The following is a 26051-nucleotide window of genomic DNA, read 5'->3' as shown; positions in this document are numbered from 1 at the left end:
CAGCCCATAAACAGTGTATCCAGGATTCCAACCCAGTCCTGGCTGAGGCTATACCCATTGCTTAAAGAGACCTCCCTCAGAGACCCAAAAGGAAGGGGAAGCAGGACTCAGAGGTCACTGAGGAACAGGAATCAAAGCAGCCCACACAGAGGAGGGACATTTGCTCTTGAGATGCAGTGGCAGGGGGTTGTGGTGGGGACGCAGACACCACCACATGGAAGCAACTGGGATCACAGCAGGTTACAGAGGTAAGGAGGGACTAGATCAGAGAAAGGCCAGGCTGGGTCAATGAGGGGATCACTCACGTCTCTTCTGAGGCCTCGGTCCTGCTTCTACAGGGACCTCCACGCTCTCACTGAAGGCTTCCTCTGCTCCAATGTGCTCTACTTTGGAGAAACACCAGAGACCCACATCACAACCACAGAGCCCCCAGTAAAGCCACCATGGTCGCTACAGTGAGGAGGTGTGGCTGTCAGACATGTCTTCAGGTCAGGAAGAAACTGAGGCTGAGCCAAGATTAGCCTCCCCCGACTTACTGAAGAGGTCCTTGCTGAGGCCCTCCAGCTGGGTGTCCTGGAACACGTACTGATCCAGTTCCGCTGCCAGGGGAGGAAGCATACTGTTAGTCAAAAGGTCTCCTGGAAGTCCTACTGTGCGTCAAGTCTCAGGCCATGTACCTAGGAGCTGCAACCTCCTGGGCCTGGTGCACAGTAGGGTCTCTATAAATGTTGCTGAGTATAAATAAGTTGAATGAAAGAACAAACAGACATTGCCTTCCATGTGCTTTTTGTTTTATTAAATAGGTAAAGTACGTGCCCATGAAAACATATCTACCATCATAAAGTAGCTCAAAGCAGAGCTGTAGTGTTGGCATTGGGGTTGAGTTTAAATTCTGTCTTTATTCTCCACTAGCTCCATTTGCTGGATAACCTTGGGCTGGTTACTTAATGTTTCTGGTTCCTGTTTCCTCATCTCAGTGAAGAGAACAAATAACATACTATCCAGAGATGAACACAAATGCTTAGAGGCATGTTTAGAGCATTCAACACAGTAGCCTGTAGGCACCCCATAAATGATGGTGAATTAAATGAAGTGGTACGTGACTTGGAGCTAGTAGGAAGACATTTTCATGGCCTGGAACTCACTATGTATGTGTGTTGTTTGTGTGTGTGTATGTGGTGTACATGTGTTTGTGTGTGTGTGTGTGTGTGTGTGTGTGTGTGTGTGTGTGTGTGTGTGTGAGAGAGAGAGAGAGAGAGAGAGAGAGAGAGAGAGAGAGAGAGAGAGAGAAAGGGAGTGTGTGTGGTGTGCATGTGTGTGCACTCCCATGCTCCAGTGCCATGGAATGTGCGTTGAGATCAGAGGGCAACTAGCAGGAGTCAATTCTCTACTTCTATCACCTGAGTCCTGGGCCTTAAACTCAGGTCATCAGGTTTGGTAGAAAGTGTCATTAACCCACAGAGCTATCTGGCTGTCTCTGAATCTCTTTTTAAAGCTGGACGTGCCTTAGCAACCTGCTCAACCTCAGGCACTTCCTTTTCATGTTTAAGTCAGGACTTGGAAGTGTGGACGTGTTGGCAGTGGATTTCAGAACTGCTTCTTGCCATCTGACTCAGCCTTGAGCAGCTTCTGCTCTCTCGACCTCCATTTCCTCTTCTGTAAGCAGGAGATTTTCACATCATGGACTTCATTGATTGCTCCAAGGTTTCAGTGTGGTCACAAAGTGTAGCAATTAACACACTGCCAGTCTCAGCTGCTGTAAAGCCACACTTGCTGCCTTAGGTGCTGGGGAAGGGTATGTGGCGTGGGCTTTGTGGAAAAGAGGAGCAGAAACCAGAAAAGAATATGGAAATGGAAGTGGTGCATGCCTATGATCCCACGATTGGGAGGCTGAGGCCGGAGGATCACCATGAGTTTGAGACTGGCCTGGGATACATAGTTCCAGGCCAGCCTGGGCTAGATATGACCCTGTCTCAAAAATAGAATAAAACAAATATAATACAAAAAGCAGAAAGAAAAGGAAAGAAAGCAAGAGAGAAATACAGTGAAGGACGTGATTGGCTTGATAGTCATCAGGGAAGGAACCTAACTCCCTTCTTCCTTCCCCCCTGCAGGCCTCCTCTTTCAGCCCTGGCTGCTATCCCTAGCTATGATTTTGGTGGGAGGGATTTTTTGTTGTTTGACATGACTTTCTCCAGCCTCCACCACCTTCTTACCGATGTTGGCATAGGCCTCCGGGGTCTCTTCATCCCCCTCCATGGCCTGCAACAGCTTGCTGAACTGGTCACAGTTGATGGTGTCTGTGTCCGGCTCTAGAAGGGAAAGCCCTAGGATGAAGCCTGGGAGTCTGGGAGGAGGGGTGATGGGGAAGGAGGGCGACAGTCTCCAGTCAATTATCGAGGTCAGCGCAATTGTCAAGGGCGGGGAGCTGTCCGTGGTCCTGACGCTTGCTGACTGTCTCGGCCCCAGAGGGATGGAGGCGCGGAGAGGCCCCAGGGAACAAGGCCCACCTGAGTCGAGCTCGATCTCCTCCTCCCCAGCCAGGTCCATCTGGTCATAGAAGTGGTAAAGATGTAGGGGGTCGGCATCGCTGTTAAGGAGCTCCAGGTAGCTGCCCTCCGGAAGCCCCAGTTCCATGGTGGCACACAGACTATGGCCTGAGTGGAGAGACACACTCAGATATCTCACAGGTGGTAGGAAAAGGCAGAGAATGAACATCCACTTCTGTTGAGGGCTGGGGGACATGAGCAAGGGGCACCAGGCACTGAGACGGAAGTTTGAGCTGTAGCTGTGGGGCCTTAGGCACGTGACTTAACCCTCTCTATGTATCTGTTTTCTGCAGACATGGGGAAGGAAAGTCCTGTGGAACCTTGAAAGGCCAGGGGTGGCCCTGTCAAAGGGAAGCCTCCAGTCAAAGAAAGCTCATTATGTCTGGTGGGGGGCATCAGAGAAGGGGCTCTCCTCTCCCAGTCTGGATCCTCACACCACACTAAACCTGCTTCCACTCACACTCAGATCTCCTCAGGTATGGGGTTAGGATTTCCCAATGCCTCTGGGGCGATGCTCCCCATGTTTTTGCTTGCTTGGGAATTCCTTCACAAGTCTCTCAAATAGACCTTCTCCTCTGCCAGCAGTTCCAAAAGGGATGGGAGGCAGAGATAACCCTGGTCACCCCATTGTGAAGAAAGGCCCTCTTTAGCTGCCCTGCCCTTGCCCAGCTCAAGCCATATGGGGTTGTCCACTCAGCTTCCCACCTGTAATGGCTAATCTTGATTGTCACCTTGACAGAATTCAGAATTACCGAGGAGACAAGCTTGTGACCACACCTATGAGGGAGTTTCTAGACTGCATTGACCGAGGTGGGAAGATCCACCCTAAATGTGGGCAACACCACTCCATGGGCTAGGAGTTCAGAACTGTGCCAAAAGGAGAGTTTGAGCTGAGCACCGGCGTGCACCTCTCTCTGCTTCCTGACTGCAGCTGCAGCGTGAGCAGCTTGCCTCACTCTCCTGTCGCCACGCCTGCCTTACACACCGGACTGCACCCTCACACGGTGAGCCCAAGCCAAGGCTTCCTGAAGCTGTTTCTGCAGAGTAGTTCACCGCAGTGAGACGAGTCACTAACACAGTGCCTGGCCCAAGCCTGCAGCAGCACATGCCACACACGCCAGACTCTCCCTCACCTAGGAGCCCCCAGATATCCTGAGTTCCTGGGGTTGGATGACAAGCTTCACGCATGTCACCCCTCAGGTTTCACTCACATCTTAACTAATTATGTTCCTGTCTCTCAGATGAAGAACCCGATTAGTGTAATGGGTGGCAGGCCACATCCTGTGCTGCCACCAAGGGAGGTGCTGTCACTTGAGAAGAGAACACGTGGGTGACAAAACTATTTCCTCTTCTGAAGAAATGTCTGGGCACACCAGAGGGGGAGCTGCCTTTTGGTGAATGGGCCTTTGGCAAACTGCCCTTCCCTGAGGTTTCCACACCCACCTGAGAGGACACACCGGTGCTTTCCACCACGAGCCCTTTGGGGACATCTCCATCCCCACAGTGGAGGGTTTGGGTTTTGTGGGTTGTTGTTGTTGTTTTATGTGAGGGTTAATGATCATTCTGTGAGATGAAGTGTTCAATGAATTCAAGATTTAAAGGTTCCTAAAGTGTCCACAACGTGACAGCATGAAAGTCAAAGTATAGACAGCTCCAAGTGTGGTGGCAGCTGCTGCTGTGGTTCAGTTAGGAAGATGATGATATTTTTATGTGTATGTGTCTGTGCATGTGAGGGAAGTGCTCATGGAGGTCACAAGGTGTGGCAGCCCCTGGAGCAGGAGTGACAGGTAGTTGTGAGCAGCCTACTGTGGGTGCTGGGAACTGAACTCTGGTCCTCTGGAAGAGCAGCAAGTGCTATTAACACTTGAGACATCTCTCCAGCCCCATATGATTTTTAAAAATGAACAGTACTGTGTTTTTACCACCTTGTAATCTGTCTGGAATTGGGGAGGGGTCCAAGAGCTCATGGAAGAAGATGAGGATTTAGGATTAGGCAGGAGGCCAGTGCCATAGACAGAGGAGGAAATGGCTTTCAGGCTTTGTGCCTCAGAGTGGGCAGGCAGCAGAACATGCCACAAAGGAGGCTGGCAGAAACTGCTAAGAAACTTCTAGTCTCAGTTAAGACTTTCACTTCCTTCAGGGGCTTCGTGTGATCACAAGAGACTGAAGGGGAACTGAGGCATGTAAGTAATATTGAGATACTGGGCTGTGATGTAGCTCAGTGTTAGATCACTTGCCTAGCATGTGAGAGACCTTGGATTCCATCCCCAGGGCACGCACATGCACTTGCACACACACACACACACACACACACCACAAAAAAAAGCGGTGCTGAGGGCTTTAGAGCTTGGAAGGGAGCAGGAGGTCTGGACATTTCCTGTGAAAGCAGGAAGACTGGAAGACCCGTGCGTGAGAAGTTTCACATCAGGAATATCTGGAAACACCGCTATTGTTTGGCTCTAAGTTGGCAGGCTGAAGTATGGCTTCAAAACTGAGCCTTGAATCAGGTCCATGACATTAGTGGTTTTATTTCCTAAGCTAATGAGTGTATTTGAGTGTGTGTGTACACATGTATGTGCGTGTGACCATCACAATGCTTCTATACAGAGCGTATGACCTGCTATTGCCAATAGCCAACAGTTCCCGACTGTTCTCTGCAGCCTAGTGCGTCTCACAGTTACGACTTCTTCAGCTCCTGGTTTGCACCTCTTGCCTTGGAGGCTGTAGAGGTCCTTCTGACTTGGCCTGCTGCAGAAGATGATTTGGGGTCACTGAGACTGGGGCAGTAGGAGTGAGATGCTTGAAGCTGGGAGGCGGCTAGCCTGAGGACCACAACTGTCCCTGAGCTACAGGGGGTGTCACAGGGAACACAAGGCTGCAGCTGTGTGGTGCTGGGATCCCACCCTCAGCTCATTAGGGAAAGGTGATCTGAGATGCAGCTGTGTGGTGCTGGGATCCCACCCTCAGCTCATTAGGGAAAGGTGATCTGAGATGCAGCTGTGTGGTGCTGGGATCCCACCCTCAGCTCATTAGGAAAGGTGATCTGAGATGCAGCTGTGTGGTGCTGGGATCCCACCCTCAGCTCATTAGGGAAAGGTGATCTGAGATGCAAACACTGTCCTCATCCTGTTGCCAAGCTTGTGCTCTCTGTCCCAGAACCCTCAACCATCTTGGCATTTCTGTCCCAGCTCCCTGGCTCCTCTTGGCTCAGAGCTGCCAGCCAGCCTATGACAAGACACAGTAATTAGAAAAGCTGGAAACAGATTTGGCTTTGGTCTCCGGCAGCAACCCATAGGACTTTTCCATGGTGGAGGTGGGGCAGAGGAAGCAAGGGTGGCCCAGCCATGTTCACAACGGTCCAATGGCACAGGACCAATACAAGAGTCATGGGCCCTGAGATCCAAGCCCTGTCTGCTTTGGCAGGCTGTGTGACTCTGGGAAAACCCCTTCCACCTCCAGTTCCCAAGGCTGTCATCTGTTAAATAAGAGGGTTGTAGGAGAAGAGTGCCTTTCAAGTGACATTTTACCAAGGTTCCAGATCCTTTAACAAGTGAGAAAAAGTTGTTGGCTGAAAGGGCATTGAGAAGCCCAGAACCTCTTTTTTCTAAAAGGGGCTTCACAGAATAACCTAAAAAGACAGTTGTAGCTGGATGTGGTCATACAGGTTTGCAACACCAGCTGCTCAAGAAGCTGAGGCAGGAGGATCGTGAGTTTGAGGGCAACCTGGGCTTTATAGTGAGACCTTGTCTCAAACACACAAAACAACAAAACCGAGATCCAGGCCTCCTGCCTCGTTGAAGATTGTGTAATGCTAGCTTTAAGTGGAGCTGGAAGACTGCAGGTTCAAGGCTTGTCTCAGGGTGTATAACAAAAGGTAGAACCAGGGTTGGGGTATATAGAGCAGTCACTCAACATGGGACAACCCCAAGTCCTATCCCCAGGACGATGAGACAAAAACAGAACAACTCCCAACAACTCCTCTGAGTGAAAGGCACCAACCCAGTTTGTGTAGTTCCTACTACACATCACTCCCTAAAAGGCAAAGGGGGGCTGCCAGAGGCTGGGCAGAGCCAGGGAGGACTGAATGGGTGGAGTGGGGCAGTTTACAGGGCGGCAAACCCACTCTGGAAGACACTGCCAGTATAGACATGCATCACATGTGCACATGTGACGAAAAGAGGAAATAAAAGCAAGCGGAAAAGGAAGGAAGGGAGGAAGAGAGGAAAGAAGAAAGAAAATGAAAGAGTGAAGAAAGGGAGAGAAATCAAAGGGAGAGGGAAGAAATGAAAGAAGGGAGGAGAGAAAGGAAAGAAAGGAAGGGAGGGAGGGAGGGAGGGAGACCAGCAACCATTTCACACAACAGCTCAAGTGTGGCTTCCAGACTGCTCTGAAGATCCGTCAGCCTGGGCGGATGCTGGAGTGCCATCCTGATCCACCCCACAGACCAGTCTATTAGTCAGCCAGCGGCTTGTGGTTCCCAACAGGTCTCCCTGGGAATAACCAAGTCATGCCATTTCTCCCAGATGATGTCTTCAGAATTCATGTGCCAGTCACCTAACCTTAGCTTGCTGATACTCAGAGGTAGGGAAATTAATGTTAAATGATGTCACTAGGGTGGAAACCTCATGGTTGGGTTGGCAACTTCCTCAAAAGCGTAAGATTCCTGGGTGGTACACTGGCTCCATCTTGTCACATGACATCTGTCATGCTAAGATGCAGCAAGAAGGTCCCTGACAGGGTCCACAGCCAAGCTCTTGAACTTCCCAGAGTTCAGAATTTAAGCTCAACCTGCTTCCACCCAATCGTGACACTCAGTTACAGCATCGGAACGTGGACAAAGACCCCACCTACATCCAAGCACAGGTCCACACAGGGCACAAAGGTCTCTTTGTCGTCTCCTCACTAATTTGAGACACCTCAGAGAGTCAGCTCCTAGGCTCCCTAGGGGATCGGCTATGACCTACAAGGTGACCTCACTGTAGCCTCGTCCCCTCTATCCAGTTCTGCCCCTGTTCCCCAGTGCACCTCACTCCGAGCCCAGGCAACCTCTGATATGGACATCTCCAGCTCAGTGCCGGGTTCCACGGGAGCCTCACCTCCGATGATTTTTTAAAATACTTTTTTCCAAATATGAACTGGAAATCATACGAAGCCCACAAAAGACACCACTGTGACTACTACAAGCAAGCCTCCTCCACCTGTGGTCCTAGCCACAGATGAAGCAAGGACAGCCTCCTTAGGTACTGGTAAATGCCAGGCATCTGGGGTCCAGGAAAGGAGAAAGTGGACCCACTGGGAGAGGTGCAGTCAGAGACCAGGGGTGCCAGCACACTGTCCATAAAAAGACCTCCTCCCCAGCTCCAGCAGCCCAACAAGTCTCAACGTTCCCATGGCAGTCAGTGACTTGGAAAGAAAAGTCAGCTTATTTTCTTAGAAAGAAACCCAAGCCAGATGCTGAGCAGGGAGACGGAAGGTCTTATAGCTGCAGTTTAGCAAAGTAGGATCCAAAACTCCAGCCCCAAGCCTGATGTGAATTAGGAGTGGCCCTGCTTTCAGGGAGCTGGTGGTGGAGAGCCAAGGATGTCACTGCAGGGCTCTCACAGGCCAGAGCACGGTTAACATGGTGCCTGCAGGTCTTGCCCTCCCCTCCCCTCCCCTCCCCCATGCTAAACCACCAGATCGCATTCCTAAAGCTAGCACCCAGGTCCATTCCCTTATCTGGCCACTTCCTTATGCTTGACTGATTCCTGAGGATGATCACCAAGGTCTAGCTATCAAAATGTCAAGGTCCAGCAACCAAAATTCATTATTTGGCTGCACTGACTAACATGTCCAATCAGGACTTGGGTAATGCAGACTTCCCCCTTTTCTCAAACTGCTCCCGTGAGACACCTGCTGCTGTCTTTGTCTGGAGTGGCATCCTCTCTCCCTTGTTATCCCCTCTGTGCTGAGAATTTGGGGTCTGGTGTGTTCTGTGTAGACTGTGAGGTCCCCGCCTTGGCCTTGAACAGATTTTCAAGGGCGGGAATCACATGAACAGCACCCTGTGCTCCTACCCAGCAGGGTCTGCAGCTGAGCCCGGGAGCTGCACTTTTGGGGGGATGTTGTTAATTTGTTTTAGAAGATAGGGTCAGGCTATGTTCTATGCCAGCTTGGTCTAGAACTCACAGCAATCCTCCTGCCTTAGCTTACAGGCGTGCACTGACATACCTGCACTTGATCTGATGTTTTCTGGTGGTCAGGGGATACTCTTTGGACTCTGATGCCCGACAAGTCTCAAAGCTTCATCTGGAGAGTTTGGGACTGTTCGACTGCCATTTAATATGCGTCTCTCCCTCTGGGGATGTAATTACTATCCCCAGCCTCTCCCCCTTGTGGTGAGATAGAGAATCTAGAGTCGTGTATACCAGACAAGAGCTGTCACTGAGCTACATCCCCAGGCCTTGGTTTATGTGATTGGTTTTATTGTAGGGCAGACATTTTGTTTTTCTTCTGAGATAGGGTGTCCCTGTGTAGCCCAGGCTGGCAAAGAACTCAGTTCTCCTGCCTCAGTTCTCAAGTGCTGGTTGCCAGTGTGCGCTAACTATATCTGGCAGCAATCTACTTTTAAAGCCCAGAATCCCCCATAATGGTCCTCTTCTCACCCTACTCTCTACTGATGCTGAAGAAGAAGTGAAGCTGGGGCCGGAGGAGACGGCCCCGTGTTTAGGAGCACTTGCCCCTCTTGCAGGGGACTTGAGTTTGGACCCCAGCACCCATGGCAGACAGCTCACTGTCTCTGTAACTCCAGCTCCAGAGGATCCAATGCCTCTGGCCTCTGCGGACACCTATACTCATATGCTCATACCCACATGTGTGCGCACACACACACACACACACACACACACACACACACACACACCTACACATAATTTAAAATAATACAAAATAAATATTTTTTTGAAAAAAAAGGGAGGCTTAATTTCCAAGGCCGCATGCCTATCCCTTGCCAAGCAGACTCCACCCCTTAGCTTGCCTGGCTCCTCCCACAGTTCCCTGCGTTCTGCCATATTTCCTATACTTCCCCTCAGCTAGAAACTTCAGAGGCAGGTGTGACACTTCTTCCTCCACAGTGTCATTTTTTCTTTCCTCTAACTCAGAGTCGTTGTTTGACAATATCTAATTTGGTTACCTTAGTATCTTCCTTATACTAACATTTTGAAGAAACATACATGTAGGTTTTATTGTTTGGGATGTTTATGTTTATTATTATTATTGTTATTATTTTGAGATGTGGTCTCATTATTTAACCTTGGCTGGCCTAGAACTCACTATATAGACCAAACTGGCCTTGAACTCTCAGAGATCTGCCTGCCTCTGCCACTCAAGAGCTGGCAATAAAGGCATGTGCCACCACACAAGGTTGTTTGGGGTCTTTATTTGTGTGTTTGAGAAAGGGTCTCACTGTATCTTTCAGCCACCTATGTGCTGGGTTACAGATGTGTCACTATGTCTGGGTCAAATATACTTACTTTAAAAGAGAGCTACTTGGGTGGTAGAGATGACTCAGCAGGTACAGGGGATCCCCAGGAGCCACACACTGGAAGGAGAGAATTGACTTCCACAGGATGTCCTCTGACCTGCACAGTCATGCCATTGTACTGGCCCCAAGACCTATGCAGCCAAATAAATGAATAAATGTAAAAATAAATAAATGAAGGAAATTTAGTTGATGTGGTGGCTCACACCCATAATCCTAGCACTCTGGAGGTTTAGGCAGATAATGATAGTGAATGTGAAGCCATTTGGGGTTAGAATAAGGCTAAATAAACGAAAGAAATAGCTTTTTGAAATCAAAAGCAAGTAACCAAACAGATTCTTTGACATCAATATTTAAAGCTAGCAACATTACAAAATAGTCCACAGGCTGCCGGGCATGGTGGTGCACACTTCACTTGTGACCCCAGCACTTTGGGGAGGCAGAGGCAGGAGATTGCCAGCTTGGGGTACAGAGTGAGGACCTTACTCCCAAGGTCTCAAAATTATAACTCAAACAACTACAAACACAACAAAAAACCCAAATAAGACATAGTTGAAGGGTAGGAACAGGCTGAGTATACATCAACACTGCCTATGAACATAACACATGGTCTCTCTGTGTTAGTGCATTCTTCTGTCATTGTGTTCAGAGGGGTGCCATGGGGATGAACCCTGAAGATGTGCTAACAAAGGAAGCCAGGCACTGAAGGACTGCACTTACCCGAAGCTCTTTGAGCGTCGGAATCAGAGAACCGGATGGCAGAATAGAAGTCACCAGAACCAGGAGGAGGGAGTTACCATGTCATTGCCCAGAATTGTCGTTTGGGAGGGGATGGGAAAGTTCTAGAGACAGAGGTAGCAATGGTTCCAGAACACTATGAACATGCTCAGTAGTAAATTTATGTTGCATGTTTTCACCACGATTTTACAAAAATGCTTTCTATCACTGTCTTGAACGTCCAGGAAATGATGATGCCACCCGCCACCAAAACAAAACAGCGCTGTTGAAATGGCATCAACTTCTCTATCACTGTGTTAAAGTAGTGACACCCCTCCCCCTCAACCTCCAGCTCTCAGGGGACCTGGGGCAAGAGAACAGCATGTTTGAGTCTAGCGGGGCTACATTCTAGACCTTGTCTTAAAACAGGGGAGAGAGAACTAGTGGGATGGTTCAGTGGGTAAAGGTGCCTGTGGCCAAGCCTGGCAACCTGAACTCAATCCCGGGACCCACATGGTGCAGGCCTGTCCTCTGACCTCGACACACGCATGTTGGCACATGTGCTGCCCCTTCCACACCATAACTAGGTAAATAAATAAACAAAATACAACTACATTTTTTAAGAGGAGGGGGACGAGGAGGAGAAGGAAGAGAGGAAGTGGAGAAAGAGCAAGGGGAGGAAGAGGAAGTCACTAGTCTTGTTAAAGACACTGACAGTGAAGCCCAGATTCTCTCTTGAATAGGGTAGATGCTGGACTGTTCCCCGAGTGCGAAGTCCCTCGGCCACGGCCTCTCTGAGACACACCTTAGGTGCATCAGCTCTCTGGACGCCCCTTGCTCCTGCATGCTGGCGGGTTTCCAAAGCTGCGAGTCAGTTGTCCAGGAGTCTCTCATGTTCTGCCCATTTTGCAGAGGAGTGATGGGGAAGGGAAGCCACTTACCAGCGAGGATGACTGAAGGCAAGCCTGAGAGCCAAATCTAGAAGCTTCCCCTCCCTCCAGCACTCCACTGATGGCCTGAGACTGCCACGAGGCCTTGGCACAGCATCCTCCAGTTAATTTCCAGAATGTATGCCAAATGAAAGTTCTGTTCCCATCAGATGGCCTTTGCTCCACTGACTACCAGGTCTCTCTTTGACAACCTGCTAGCTGTCATGGAACCCACCAGCATTCATGGAAATTCACATCTGCTACCTAGGCAGCAGGGTTCTCAGGAGATCTGGGTTCAAATCCTGACTCTCTCAACAGTTTGCTATATGGTCTATGGCAAAACAAAATCAAACATAAACATATCAATTAATAAATGTGATTATATATACCATTACAGGTTATGTGTATAAGTGTATATAAATTATTATATATTACTTGATTATGAGTATAAATTAACATATGTGAATATATTAACATGTATTTAAAAACAACAACCAAAGACCACTTCCCCAGACTCAGTTTCCCCAGATCACATTAGTGCCTCTCCTCGCAAGTCACTACAGTCACCCCGGAGAGGTGGTTTAACCCAGGTTCACAGGCTATGCACTCTGGGAACATGGGTAAGACAGAAGCAGGGCTTGGTACTCCAGGGCCTGCTTGAGACCTTAGGGGAGGGGCCTGGTACCAGAGAACCAGGCCTGGGGCAGAGCTAGGGACCTTGACTGTGGCTGAGGACCAGGTGGCCCGGGGACCTGTCATCAACAGCCTCCCAGAAGATTTCCCAATCTTGGGCTGCTGGGACCTCCTGCTCAGGCATCTCTGAGGGCTTCTCCCCACCCTCATTCTGAGCCTCCAGGAAAGCAGGTTTTGCAGTCGGAAGGGGACGTCCTTTGGCTACACCAGGCTACAAAGGAGAAAAGCCCAGTTTCCTTAATCTGCATGAGAAATCGTATTTATTTATTTGGAGGCACAGATTAAGACTTGGCTCCGAAGTAAGGAACTCCTAGCGTTGAAAGGAAAAGGGCCGCCCTGTGGGGGACTAGGTGCGTGAGGCCTGCGGAGGAGAAAGGAGCTGTGGGACTCTGATGGAGAGGGGTCCGTGCTTAGGGTCCCATACAAAGCTAGGCACAGTGGCTGCAGTTCTGACTGCCTGGGTCTCGGGAGAGCTCTACCCATCCGCTTTTGGCACTGTTCACAACTCTCCTTAAGGGATGTGGCAAAGTAAGGCAGACGCCTCCATTTCGCCCCCTAGAGGGTCAAACAGGTGAGGGCATCTCCAGACCTTTGCACCCTATGTGCAAAAGTCCTCACAAGAAGTGGTCTGTACCCAAGACCCCAGAGTGGTATGTCCCAACAGGCAAATGAAGGTCCAAGATTCCGAGTCCCTGGGTAGGTCCCTGGGTAGATGTCGAGGACTGGTGAAGTGCACACCTGCTCCGTCTGCGTCCCAGAGCGGCAGACTCTCCTGTGAGGTAACCCCTCTCCCCTGCACCACCCCCACCCCCCACCCGCCCCAACCCGCCCTCACCGCCAGCTTTGCGCATAGCCTCGGGGCTCTGGGTCCCAGCTCCCAGGTCCCGCATGCAGTCGGTCCAGGATCCGAGAAGCCTCTCTACCGTCTGCACACCAATCCAGCTCTTTCCAGCTGTCTGACCTCTGGCAAACAGTTGCCGGCCCCAAGCCTCAGATTCTCCGTCTAACTTTAGCCACTGCAAAAGGGGACCTTAGAGACACCTACCGTGGCAGTGCCCCAGCTCCTGCGTGCCGCTGGTCCTCTTTTTATCGCCAGCTCCTCAGCGACTCCTAGGAGCTTTGGGCGGGCCGTCTCCTGGCAGCTACTTAACCTCCTGCTCTGTGGTGGCTTTTTTTTTTCCCTTTCACTTTCTATCTGCATCTCCAGCTCTGGGCCTAAGACAGAGATAAGCAATCTCCACCCCACCCCCACGCAGCATCCACCACGTGCTTTCTCAAAAGCATCCACATGGCAACCCAAGTTTGCTTGGACTGACCATCTCCAAAGGACCCAACCTCCAGACAGATCTCAATTAGGCCAGCCCCTGCTTAGGAGGAGAGGGCTCCAGATTGGAGGCAGTAGAGCTGAGCTCCAGGGCAGGTGCTTGGCTTACAGGCCATCTCACCTACAACCCTGGTGGCCCTCTGTTTCTCTCCAGCTCAGCACAACCACAAAGATAGAGAAGCTGCTCCTTGGGGCATTTAGACCTGAGACCCACTAGTAAAGTTCTTAGACCATCTGCTTTCCCAGGACATGCCTCCTTGGAGAGGTCATTTCCCCTTCTCATGACTAGATTTCCTCATCTACAGCTGAGGGACTGGGTCAAGTTTGACTCTGACCTCTCTCTCCACCCAAAACACTACCTCCCACCCAGAACGTCCAGCTGCATGGTGCTGAGCTGGGACACTTGCCACCACCATTTAGGCAGTACGTTTCAGGGTAGTCTGAGAAGAGGGATCCCACCCCTTTTAATCACACAATAACAGTAACATTTCACTGGGGACCTCTGATGACAGTCAGTTACTACAAAGTGCCAAGTGCTGCGTTGGACTCTTTGATCTCCCCATTCCCCTGCCACACAGACATCCCTCTGAGCCCACTGGGTGACGGGTGAGGAAAACTGAAACTCAGAAGTTAGCAATGGTTTCAAAGGCACCATACAGATGCAGCCAAAAGTATAGCCGAGTGGTGTGCTCACTGCGTTGTCTTCAAAGCAGGAGCCACATGATACAGTCAGTCCTCACCATCTGCCCCTGTATCTACTTCTCAAAAACCACCTGGAGACTAGAGAGAGTAGAACCTGCCAGAAGCTCCATGCTTACTAGATACCCCCCAGGCTTGATTACAGTTTGGGAGTGCCAAGCCTCCCAGGGATGGGGTGGAAGTCTCCTATAGGGGTACACCTCAGTTACCCAAAGACAGACCTGGGCTTGAGATGTAGCTCAGGGGTAGAGAGCTTGTTTAGCATGCACAGGACCTGGGTTCAATAGCCTTAGGGAAAAAGAGAAGGAGAAAGAGGAGGAAGAAGAGGAGATGCAAGACCAAGTAGCCCCCAAAACCTAGCTGGGGCCAAGAGTTGCCGGCATAGCCCCTGGAAGGCTGAGTGCTGAGAAAGCCTCTTTGTCAGGCACCTAGACGTTCCCAGTGTCTCTCAAGAGGAAAGAAGACTTCCCACTAGGCTACCCAGGGGGACACAGACACTTTTTCTTACCTTCACCACCAATTCAGCAGGGACTCTGTTCGGCAGAACCAGCCAAGACTTTATGAAAACTCTAATCACATCAATTTTCTCTATCCCATCTTTTACCTTGCAACTCCGGCAGGCAGGACCCAGAGGGGCAAGGAACCAGGCAGCGCATGATGTGGAGGGAGGAGATGCACAATGTCTGGGGTTCAACTGCCTCTCCTGGTGTGTTAGACTTCTCCAAGAAGGTTCTTAGATGTCCGGGTGAGAAGCAGGTGGCCTCACCACTCACCTGCCTCCCTAGACCAGTCGGGAGCCCAGAGCCTACCAAGTTCAGCTAGCATGCAAAGAAAGCAAGTAAGGGACCACCTGAAAACGACAATGCAGCCCAAACAGTTCATATCCTGTATTTGGATACCTTCTAATTTGCCCATGCTCCCTTAGCCACCCACAGCTTCTTATGTTAATTTCAGTTCCTTATTGCAAGCCAAATTGCAGAAGGCTGCACATTGACTAAGACACTCCGAAATGATGATTGCTATGGACCCACACTGGTGCCAGCTACCATCTCTGCCCTCTTCTGCAGGACAGGGCCTGCAGAATCAGATTCCCATGCATGCCCCTCAAGACAACAAAGAGCTGTTAGGGGGTGGGGAGTGCTAGCCTCTGCTCCCTGCTGTCACCCTCACAGTCACAGCCAACGGCTTTGAATTGCTCTGGAAGGTCCATCATTTTTATTCCTACATGTTGAATTAAAACCCAAGTTGCACACAGAGTGTTAACTCTAGCAGCCTGGGAGCTGGCTGGTGCAGGGTGACTCAGTTGTGGTAATAAGTAACATTGACTCACACAGGGAGAGGGTGAGTACCTTTCCGCTCGGACCATCCTTCAGGTGACAACAGTGAGAAAGTTCTGGTCTGGGGTGAATCTGTTTTGAAACCTCTCTAACACAGATGTCTCTTTCCTGCAGATGGCAGCTCCCCATCAGGGAGTATCTGGCTTGAATCTAATAACATTGCTCTATTTTTTCCTTGGCTCAGTTGACAAAGTGCTTGCCTAGTATACACAAGGCCCTGGGTTTAACTACTACACAAACCAGATGTGGTGGTGCACACCTGCAATCCCAGAATTCAGGATGTAGAGACAATAGAATCAAAACTCTAGGGTCATCCTCAGTACTGCAGAGAATTGGGGGCCGGCCTGGCTACATAAGACCCAGTCTGAAAACAAACGACACTGCTCTCTAGGCACTTTCCCCTCCTTGTGGCGGGAAATAAAACTTTCTTTGAAAATGAGTTACAAATGTGAATGGTTTGGGAAAATATGTCAAGTAAATACTACTGTGGATGATACACAGAAAAGGTGAGGACTGTGAGGGTGGGGCACCAAAGTGGATGAATTCTGGGGGTCAGCCTGGGAGGCAAAGGCTGCCGTGGCTGTTCCTGGCAGGCGGGTGACCTTAAACCCCTCAATCCCCATGTGGGCGCCTTCGCTTCCCCATGTATAAACTGTGCGCAGTAACTGTCTTTGCGTGGTGACAATCTTCAAGCCGTCATCTCTGCTTGCTAAAGTCCCAAGAGGGAAGTAGACAGACAAATGAGAAATGCTAGGAGTCAACTTGAAACAGCTTTTGTTTGGTGGGGGAAAGACAGTCAGCAGTAGAACTCTCATATGCCCCACCTCCCGACTCCTGACCCAGTGCGAGTTGAGGTACTGGTGTCAGATCCTCTGCTCTTCTGAGACACATGTGAGGCTCCTTCTTGTTTTTAGAGGCAGCTGGCTCTGATGGCTCCCAACCAGCCCAGAGGCACATCACCAAGCTTGGTCTGTGTTACAGCGGGGCTCAGCCATGGTACACCTGACTGGCAGCAGCACCACACACCTGGGCTGTTTACCTGGTCTCTTGACATCCTCCCCAACCCCCCTGGATCCCAGACCTAAGAGCCACAACAACGAAGTAAGTTTGCTCACGCCTGTGCTGACGGTTTCCAAGCAGGATCATGACAAGGTGCCATATCAGCACCCAGAAGGACAGTGCTGGAGATACAGAGCAATGCTGGTACCTGTCAGAGGTCAGTGGAGATGAGGAAACCTGAGGAAGGGTTCAGGATAGCACAGACAACCATCATAGCCTCTCAGGATGAGGTGAATGGAGACAGGAATGGGAAGGAAGGGTCAAACTGGGCATTCTTCTCTGTAAAGCACCTGTTTGGGAACTGAGGCGATGCTCGGCTGGCAAAGTGTTTGCTGTGCAAACATGAGGAGCTCAGACCCAGCACCCGAGTTAAAAATGCGTGGTGTCCTGCACTGTGATTCTCGAGCAGGAGCATCACCGGGGCTTGCTGGCCTTAGTCTTGAATAATCAGTACGCTCCAAGTTTAGTGAGAGACTGTCTCAAAACAAAAGGTAAAGAGTGTTTGAGAAATCATGCATGCACACACACATCCAGTTCTGGAATTGTCTGAATGAATGGATAGCAGTTGTTGTTTTAGTGATCGAGGCTGGCTTGAGTCCTAAGTGGATAAAGACTGTCTCTTAGCATGCTGTAAGTGCCTTGCCTCATGCTTCTGGGTAAGCACATAACTCCCAGTGGGAGCTGAATAAGTGACTGAGGGGAAGGAAATAAAAAACGAAAAGGTAAGTGACTAGATAGAATGAAGGTAGCATGAAGGTACAGATTAGGAATGCAGGAAGTTACTGAGAATGCAACCTGCAGACGGATGGTATGTAAATGGATTCACCCACCAGTAGGAAGGTAGGTGGCTAAGTTGCTATATGAATACACACAGGTGAGTGATAGGCAAATAGAAAAACTGATGAATTTGGTAAGTCAATATGGGTTATAAATGGAGTCACTGAGAAGCAGATTGGAGAAGGTTGGGGGATGAAGAAGGTGTGCTGGAGAGAGACTTGAAGTGCCAGGAGGTGACCAGAAGGTAGGGTCCAGGTAAGCCACTCACGGCAATAGTAACAGCATCAGAAATAGTCCCTGGCTGGGTCAGGTGCCAAGTTCTGAGGCAAGAGGACACAGAGCAGGCTGGGAAAATCCTCTGGGAAGTGCCAACTTCCCCTTCCCGGTACAGGAACTTCTCCTTTTGTGGCTCCTGGGAGTGAAAGAAGCACAGGCTAAGTGCCAGGAGGCACGCCAGGGGAAGACTTAGTCTTCCTTGAAGCCTACCCGCTTCCGGGAACTAAGGAAGCTTGCGGCTGGGAGCAACAGGGCACGAGCTGGGGAAGGCACCTGGAGGAGGAGCCAGTCTGGACAGTCCCTTCACCCTAACCCCTAAATGGGGAAGGAAGCTGGGGCAAATGTCCCTTTCAATAAATCGGTGGCATCCTAGAGGGAGACTTTGCTGTGTTTCCCAGAATGGAATCCACATGAGGAAATCCCAGAGGCACCCAGTGTGTAGTAATATAGTAGTCAAAATGAGTGTAGTGCAACCAAACATAGCCCGGAGTCAGGAGCCTGGAAGGGATGTCCTGCAGCCCAGAGAAAAGAGATCCAAAGACCTCATAGCTCATCGACAAACCTGAGGCTGCCCTCTCCTTCACACCAGACCACGGTCACCTAAGATACCAGCTTGATGCCTCAGAATCAGAAGCAGCTGACTGGGACTGGGGATGTTCACATCTCACATCGGATGTTGTTCCCAAACTCACTGTTCTCAGTGACTCTGTGACTCTCATCACCTCCATTTTACAGCCAGTTCCTTCTTCATCAGGACCCTTCCCAGTTTGCCCTTGTGGCTACCCTCTCAGGGCCTGTCAGCTGTGGCTGGCTAGCTTCTGTCAGTGTCTGCTTTGATTTCCCATTGAGCCCATTGAGTTCCCTTGGGATTAAACCATGAGCTCCAGACTGACTGGAGTGCTACTGGGGCTGTGTGCACACAGCCTGCTCTCTGTAGATCAGCACCAGCTCCCAGGGTCTTCTCCCAGACAGGGCTTTCTTGTATGGTTGCAGTGAGGGCACCACCTGCTATCAGCCCATCATAGTTCAGCCTATTCTGGTAGATTTCCTGGATCCTGGGACTGTTCAGAAAAGGAAGCCAAGCAGAAAAGGCTGGAATGGGTCCATACTCTTTAGATGAAATAGGACCCTCCCTAGCTCCAAGGCACAAGGTCACTTAAATTCTCTGGGCCTCAGCGTATTTATTTGTAAAGAGATAATAGTGGTAGTACATGACTATATATGGTCACCATCTGTCTACCCACCATCACACTTACCCAATAATTTATCCATCCGTCCATCTGACCACCCCATCCATCCATCCATCCATCCATCCATCCATCCATCCATCTACCCACCTGCCCACCCAATCATCTATCCATCCATACATACATACATACATCTATCCATTCATCCATCTATTCACCTACCCATTCACCCATCCACCCAATCATTGATCCATCCATCCATCCATACATCCACCCATCTACCCAATCATCTATACATGTATATATACATACATACATACATCTATCCATTCATCGTCTATCTACCTACCCATCTACCCATCCACACACCCATCAACCTATCTTCCACCCCACCTATTTACATACCACCCAACTATCCATCCATCCAAAAACCTACCCACACAACCATACATCCATCTATTAATCTACTCACTCCCCACCCATCCAACCATCCAACCATCCATTCATATATTCACCCACTCCCTCACATATCTGTTCATTCATCCACCGTTCCTTATCAACCTACTCATTGCCACATATTCATCTACCCACATACCCATCCATTATGCATCTACCCATCTACTGTCTATTCATCAATCCATATACAAACCATCCAGCATTCAACAAGTATATATTGCATGCCTACTGTGTCCTTAGAATGATACCATATTGGGCATTTGAGACATATCATGATTAAAATATAAGTTTGTGTCTGTGTGGAGCTTCTTCATAAACACACAAACACAAAAATAAATCATATAGATGTTTTTAAAGTCAGTCTGGGCAGGATGTGTGTGTGTGTGTGTGTGTGTGTGTGTGTGTGTGTGTGTGTGTGTGTGTTTCACATCTGTTCAGGCAGGCACAGAAAGGCCAAGGGAGGAAACTGGGTGCCCTGCTCTATCACTCTCCACCTTATTCCCCTGAGACAGTCTCTCACTGAGCCCCGCACTGGGATGACAGCCAGCAAGTCCCACAGATCCTCCTGTCTCTGGCCCCTCGGCACGGGGTTACAGCAGGGAGGGATTTGTATGACTTGGGATGTTCAGGGTAGGCTTTGATGATAAGTGATAGTTGAAGCAAGAGTTAAAGGTCATTTTAAGAGGTTGGCCAAGAGGATATCTGGGGAAGAATACTCCAGGCAGAGGAGAGAGCATGCAAAGGTCCTGAGGCAGGCAGTGAGCAGATGTGTCTGTGGACACTGGGGACGTGGGAGGGGCTGCAGTAGCCAACAGCCAGAAATGAGGCCAGAGAGATGATGAGAGCCAGAATGTGGCAGGCCTGTGTGCTGTCATCCCGATTTTCCTCAGAGGGACACAGGGAGTCAATTCAGTGTCAGAGCAGTGAAGGGCCTAGATCATTCCCAAGTGAGTACAAAAGCCTACACCAACAGCTTCCCTCTTGCAACATCATGTTGAATTCATGCAGGGCTCTTCATTTCCAATCTCATGCTTTCCTCCCTGTGGGGTCTCCCTTCCCCATTCTCTATCTCTGTCTGGGGTGTGTGTGTGTGTGTGTGTGTGTGTGTGTGTGTGTGTGTGTGTGTGTGTGTGTGTAGCCCCAGTCTGGGACAGAGCTGGCCTGAAGGGCAGGGAGAGGGAGCAAGGACCATGCCCCTCTGTCTCCCAGCCCCTGATGATCACACCCTGAGTCCACTTCCACTTTCTGAAGTCATGTGAGATCCAAAACAAAATATTACACCCCAGGAAGGAAATAGAGTTAAAAAACAGGAACCAGTGTACTCAGAAAGGGGGGATAGCAGGGGCTGAGGTGTGGGCATCAGTGGAGGGAGGGAGCTGCTCTTGGTGGCGGTCAGGAGAAAGGGGAACTTTCACTGCTTCCCCAGGTGAACAACTGCCCCAGTAGGATGACACTGGCCGCTTGCACCCTGTTGGAAATCCAGAAAGATGTTGGAGAGTAAAGGTCCACTGTGTCCATGTTAGGAGGGAGAGTTCAGGAACATGGGAGAGTTCAGCATTGTCTGGTGTTTCATAGTGACCAAAAAACATTGAACACTCCCTCCCCCAGTCAGATTTAGGAGCACAGCTTGTCTATCTTCCAAACTGGCCTCTGCCACGGTCTACTCCGACTAGTCTCTGCTTTGTGCATTAGATGAGGGACACGTGCATTCAAAGGGCTGGAATGAGTAGAAGACCTAGGGAGAGGGTGAGGATTGTTTCACCTGTCCCCTGCACACTGTAAGGACTCCATAGATACCAACTGCAGGGTGTAATTTATGTCTCTAAGTTGGAAACATGATGGGACAAAAGAGGCTAGACTCTGTGGCCCCAATCCTGACACCAGAACAACACGCATGGAGAACATAACAAGCTCTGTCTCAATGAGCATCTCTGTTCCTGAGAAGGAAGCCAAACACGCTGAGGAGAGAGGGATGGGAGCAGAGACAGCAGCACTGGCTTCTCTCTGGACTTAAGAGGCAGAAGCAGGCCAGGGTGGAGCTCAGTGATGGAGCACAAGCCGGCACACACAAAGCCCTGGGTTCCAATCTTAGCATCAAAGAAAGTAAACAAAGAACACACTATCAGTAGTACCCTTGACACTGGGACAGGTGAGATGGCTCGGGGCAAAGGTGTGGATGACCCGAGTTCAATCCCTGGAACCCACATGGAAGGAGAGAATCAACTCCCATAAGTTGTCCTCTGACCTCTCTTACAAAGAAATAAATGTAATAAAAAATTAAGACTCCCCTCTCTCTCCTCGTGGGCTGGCTTCTGTTTCTCCATTTCTCTATCTCCTGCCAGCTTTTCGTTCCTTTTCCTTCTGGTTCTCTTATTTCTCCTCTCCTTCCCTTCTCCTTCTTGGTCCATTTGGGCATCTCTGGCTTTCTTTTTCTCTATTCCTTTGTCAGTCAGTCTCTCTCTCTCTCTCTCTCTCTCTCTCTCTCTCTCTCTCTCTCTCTCTCTCTCTCTCTCTCACACACACACACACACACACACACACACACACAGATACACACATAGACAGACACAGAGACACACACAGACACATACATAGACACACACAGACACACAGACACACACACACACACACACACCGCCCTCTGATCTCCAGCTCTTTAGCCCCCCCATTTCCATGACCCCCCTTTCTCTACATCTTTTTTTTTTTTTTTTTTTTTTTTTTTTTGTCACAGGGTCTCATGTAGCCCAGGTCTCACTCTACAGCCAAGGATGAGCTTGAATTTCTAATTCTCCTGATTCCATCTCCCAAGTGCTGAAATTACAAAAGTGCTCTATTACTTCCTGTTTAAGAATGCTGGGATCAAACTTAGTACTTTGTGCGTGTTAGGTGAGCACTCTACCAACTGGATCACATTTCCAGACAGTCTCTGTTTTTGACCTGAAGTGACTGATTGTACCTCTTCCCACTAGATGGGGTAGAATAGTGGGAAGCAGGAGTTCCTCTGTCCACCGTGGAGCCCAGTATCCATGGAGCTTAGGCATGGACCAAGCAGGTAGTTAGCAGTATGCCCTGAGGATGTTCTGCTCAGTGTGGGAAGCATGCTGCATGCCCTCAGCACCCAGCCACCCAGGTTTTCCAGGAGCTCTCCCTGCATCCTGTACACAGATTTCCCTTTCAGAGAGGAAAAGACACCTTAAGGCTGGCCACACCTCACTGCCCTGACTCAAAGGGATGCCAGCTTACCTCCATGGTTCCTGTAGCTGCTGCCCCTCTCTACCACCGGGGCCTGGAGCCTGCTGCCGACCCAGCTTGAGCAAGCCAAGTCTAAATCCCCTTTCTCCAGCAGAGTCAGGGAAATCTTGCGGGCCAGAGCCTCGCCATCAGGCTCATGGAGCAGGGCACAGTGGTACTCCCGGGAAAGCAGCTCTTCTTCCAGCAGGCCATCCAGGAAGGCCCGAACCTGCCTGGGCTGCTGGTGGGAGAGCAGTGTGCGCACCTGAGCCAGAATGGCCTGGAAGTGGTTCATGGCAGTGCCGAGGCAGGCCCCCGCCTGGAGTCTCCTCTCACCCAGGCTTGCAGCATCCAAAACATGAAGTGAGACCCAGGATGAAGGAACCTCTGCAGTCAGTGCTGCTGCCTATTCCTTCTTAGGAATGTTTCCTCATTCGTGAGCAGGCCAGGGTGCCTGACGAGAGGAAATGAGTGCGGGGTGATTCGGATAGAGGTGAGGGAATTTCTGCTTTTCTTCCTGCTTTTGAATTTTATTTTGTCTTTTTTTATTTTTTATTTTTTTTTTTAGGTTTTTTGAGACAGGGTTTCTCTGTGTAGTCCTGACTCTCCTGGAACTCACTCTGTAGACCAGGCTGGCCTCAAACTCACAGAGATCCACCTGCCTTTCCCTCCGAGTGCTGGGATTAAAGTCACAACCCACTACCACCTGGCTAATTTATTTTATGTTTTTTAAAGTTAGATAAGAAGCCCCTGAAGAGTGGGAAAAAACACTTCGGATGGGTGTTTCTCTGAAAGCGCCACTCAGGCAGAAGTCTGAAGTTTATCAGTAAACCAGCACAAGGCTTCCCGACGGACTCTGTAGAGAGTGAGTGGAGACAGCAGATCTCAAAACCGTCAATTAGCTCAGAAGCCCTCCTCTGCGTGAGCACAGGCGTGTGTTTAGAGGGCAGCTTCTGTTTGACAAGTCCACTCCGTCAGTTGAGCTCACCAGCTATGGATTTTAAAAGGCCTTACCTTGTCTGCATCATGGCTGACCACCAACTCTCAATCTCCTCACTTCCCGGTTCTTCCTCCCTTTTGAAACTTTTGGTGGTCTTCCTCCTCCCCTAAACCTGCACTCTCCTACCTTATCTCCCACATCCGTCCAGTTCAGCCTGTCAGAAGCTTCTCAGCTCCATCCTCAGCTTACCCACAGGCTCTAGTCAATGAGGCTTTAGCACCAGGCATAAGAATGATCCAGAGGAGGCCCCTCCAACCCCATCCCTTTTAGGGAGCTGGCTCCCTCCCTCAATCAAGCTTCCTTGCCTTCCACTGTCTTGACTTCTTCTTTGAGACCCTGAAACAACCAACCTGGGAACTCAGAATGACTTGAGTTTCTGAGACCCTGGTTCTTTGGGCTGAGCTTACCTGAACCAATAACGGGCTCTGTCACACTCCCCTTCGACTCAGGGTACCTACCACCTGTGTTGCAGATGTTCAAGAGCCTCCTAGCCTGGGGATCCTGTGAGAGCTAAGGCGGGATACACTGAGAGAAACCTGCCTCTGTGACATCCCTTAAAGAGATGGGTCTTGTCCATGTTTCCTCATGGAGTGAAGGCTCTGTGGCCTCACGGTTGGCTTCAGGACTAAGCTTTAAGGGCTCAAGTCCCCGGGCCCTCCATGTGCGAATATAAGATTCTAGGTAAGTTAACTTGACCTTTTCTATCTGAAAAGGTGAAATGATAATTATAGTGCTTAGCATTGGGAGGGTTGAATGAAATATTCTACCTGGGGCTCCCTACAGGGTGACAAAAATTGTTGATTAACCACACGTGTTACTCTGTCACCTTGAGAGTAACCCACTTAACCTCATTCTCCTCTATAAAGACCCAATTAAACACACCCATCTCAAGTTGTCTTGAGGGAGGTGATGCTTCCAAGGCACCTGACACTGGACTGGGAAGCCCTTCGGGCACTGGTTGGTCTCTAATATCACCAAGTTGCTGATATTCGAAAGTAGGAATTTGCATGTCAGCCAGCCTGTTTTAGGATTTCAAACTTTCTTAGCCTCTGTCTGAGGTCAGAGGACAATTTCTGAGAGTAGCTTATCTCCTTCCACCCATGTGGGTCTGGGTATTAAACTCAAGTTCAAGTCATCAGGCTGATGGCAAGCACCTTTACCAGCTGAGACGTTTTGTGAGCTCCCCACCCAGTCCAGTTTTTAAATCATAGCAGACTGCCCCTGCTACCATCCTGAAGCTCACTGGATCTTCATTTTCTTCCCAACCTCAGCCTTAGCATCAATCCACTGAGGCTCTTTGCTTGGTTCTAAGATGCTGAGTGACTCCCGTGGGACCAAATCTACTACAAATAGAAACTCTAAACTCAGGGAAATACAGAGAACAGTGGCAGGGGAGAAACATGGAGGGCAGGTACTGGAAGGGTTGGTCCACAATAATGCAAATATCACTGGTGAATTCTCCACGTGGTGAGGTCAGCCTGTAGGCAGATCCCAGTCAGTGTTGTTGAAGAGCACCTAAAATTAAAATACACAAAAATGTAGCTCACTTGGTGGAGTGAAGGCTTTGCGTCTACAAAGCCTTGGTTTTAATTCCCAACACTACATAAACAGGGTGTGGTGGTACAAGTCCATAACAGAGGTAAAGGCAAGGAGGTCAGGAGTTCAAGGTCATCCTTGGCTACCCAGTGACTTCAAGCTTAGCCTGAGCTATATGAGACTGCCTCAAAAAGAAAGAAAAAGAAAGAAAGAAAGAAAAAGAAAAGTATAAATTCCATTTCTCTGAAGCTCGGAATAAACAGAACACAAAAATGGAAGTTGGAGTCACCATGTTGGTACACATCTGAAACTCCAGTAGTTGGGAGAAGGACACAGGACCATCAAGGCTAGCCTCAGCTACCTAATAAGTTCACATCCAGCCTGGAATATATGAGACACTGTCTTTAAAAAAAGTGGCTGGAAAGTGGAGTGGACAGAGAACAGTGACATACGAGTGGTACCAAGTTCTGTGGCTGAACTTCTCGGACATCTGGCACGTGTCCTGCACAACGGCATCCGGAACCTCAGTCAAAATGTTTCCGGAGAGATTTGCCTGAGGAAGAAAGAGCCACCCTGAATGTGGGCAGCATCCCAGGGGCCAGGGGCCTGGAATGAATAAACAAGAAAAAGGTGCTGAGCACCTCTCTCCCTCTCCCTCCTTCCCTCCCTCCTTTCCCCCCTCCCTCCCTCTCTCTCTCTCTCCTTTCAAAGGATGCCATGGGAATGACTGTCTCCAGCTCCTGCTGTCCCGCCTTCTCTACC

The 26051-nt window shown here is 49.8% G+C and overlaps 1 protein-coding gene and 1 long non-coding RNA gene across 2 annotated transcripts in view; one reads left to right on the top strand and one right to left on the bottom strand.

Moving 5' to 3' along the window:
• Positions 1 to 25388, bottom strand: part of Ciita (class II major histocompatibility complex transactivator) — a 50362-nt gene extending 24974 nt beyond the window's left edge. Inside the window, 4 exon segments of the mRNA XM_052759464.1 lie at positions 306 to 386; positions 537 to 599; positions 2217 to 2657; positions 22766 to 25388. Of these exon segments, the coding sequence (XP_052615424.1) occupies positions 306 to 386; positions 537 to 599; positions 2217 to 2657; positions 22766 to 23048 (868 nt within the window). The 5' untranslated portion in view covers positions 23049 to 25388.
• LOC128123260 (uncharacterized) lies at positions 2744 to 5181 on the top strand. Its single transcript, XR_008222617.1, has 2 exons — positions 2744 to 3025; positions 3289 to 5181. It is a non-coding gene; the product is annotated as an uncharacterized LOC128123260 (long non-coding RNA).
• Positions 25389 to 26051: the final 663 nt, after the last annotated feature.

This window comes from Peromyscus californicus, unplaced genomic scaffold, assembly GCF_007827085.1.
Source record: "Peromyscus californicus insignis strain IS unplaced genomic scaffold, ASM782708v3 Scaffold_3__1_contigs__length_106647218, whole genome shotgun sequence".
NCBI classification, from domain to species: Eukaryota; Metazoa; Chordata; class Mammalia; order Rodentia; family Cricetidae; genus Peromyscus; species Peromyscus californicus.
Note: the sequence above shows the minus strand (reverse complement) of the source record. Positions and strands in the feature narration are given on the sequence as shown.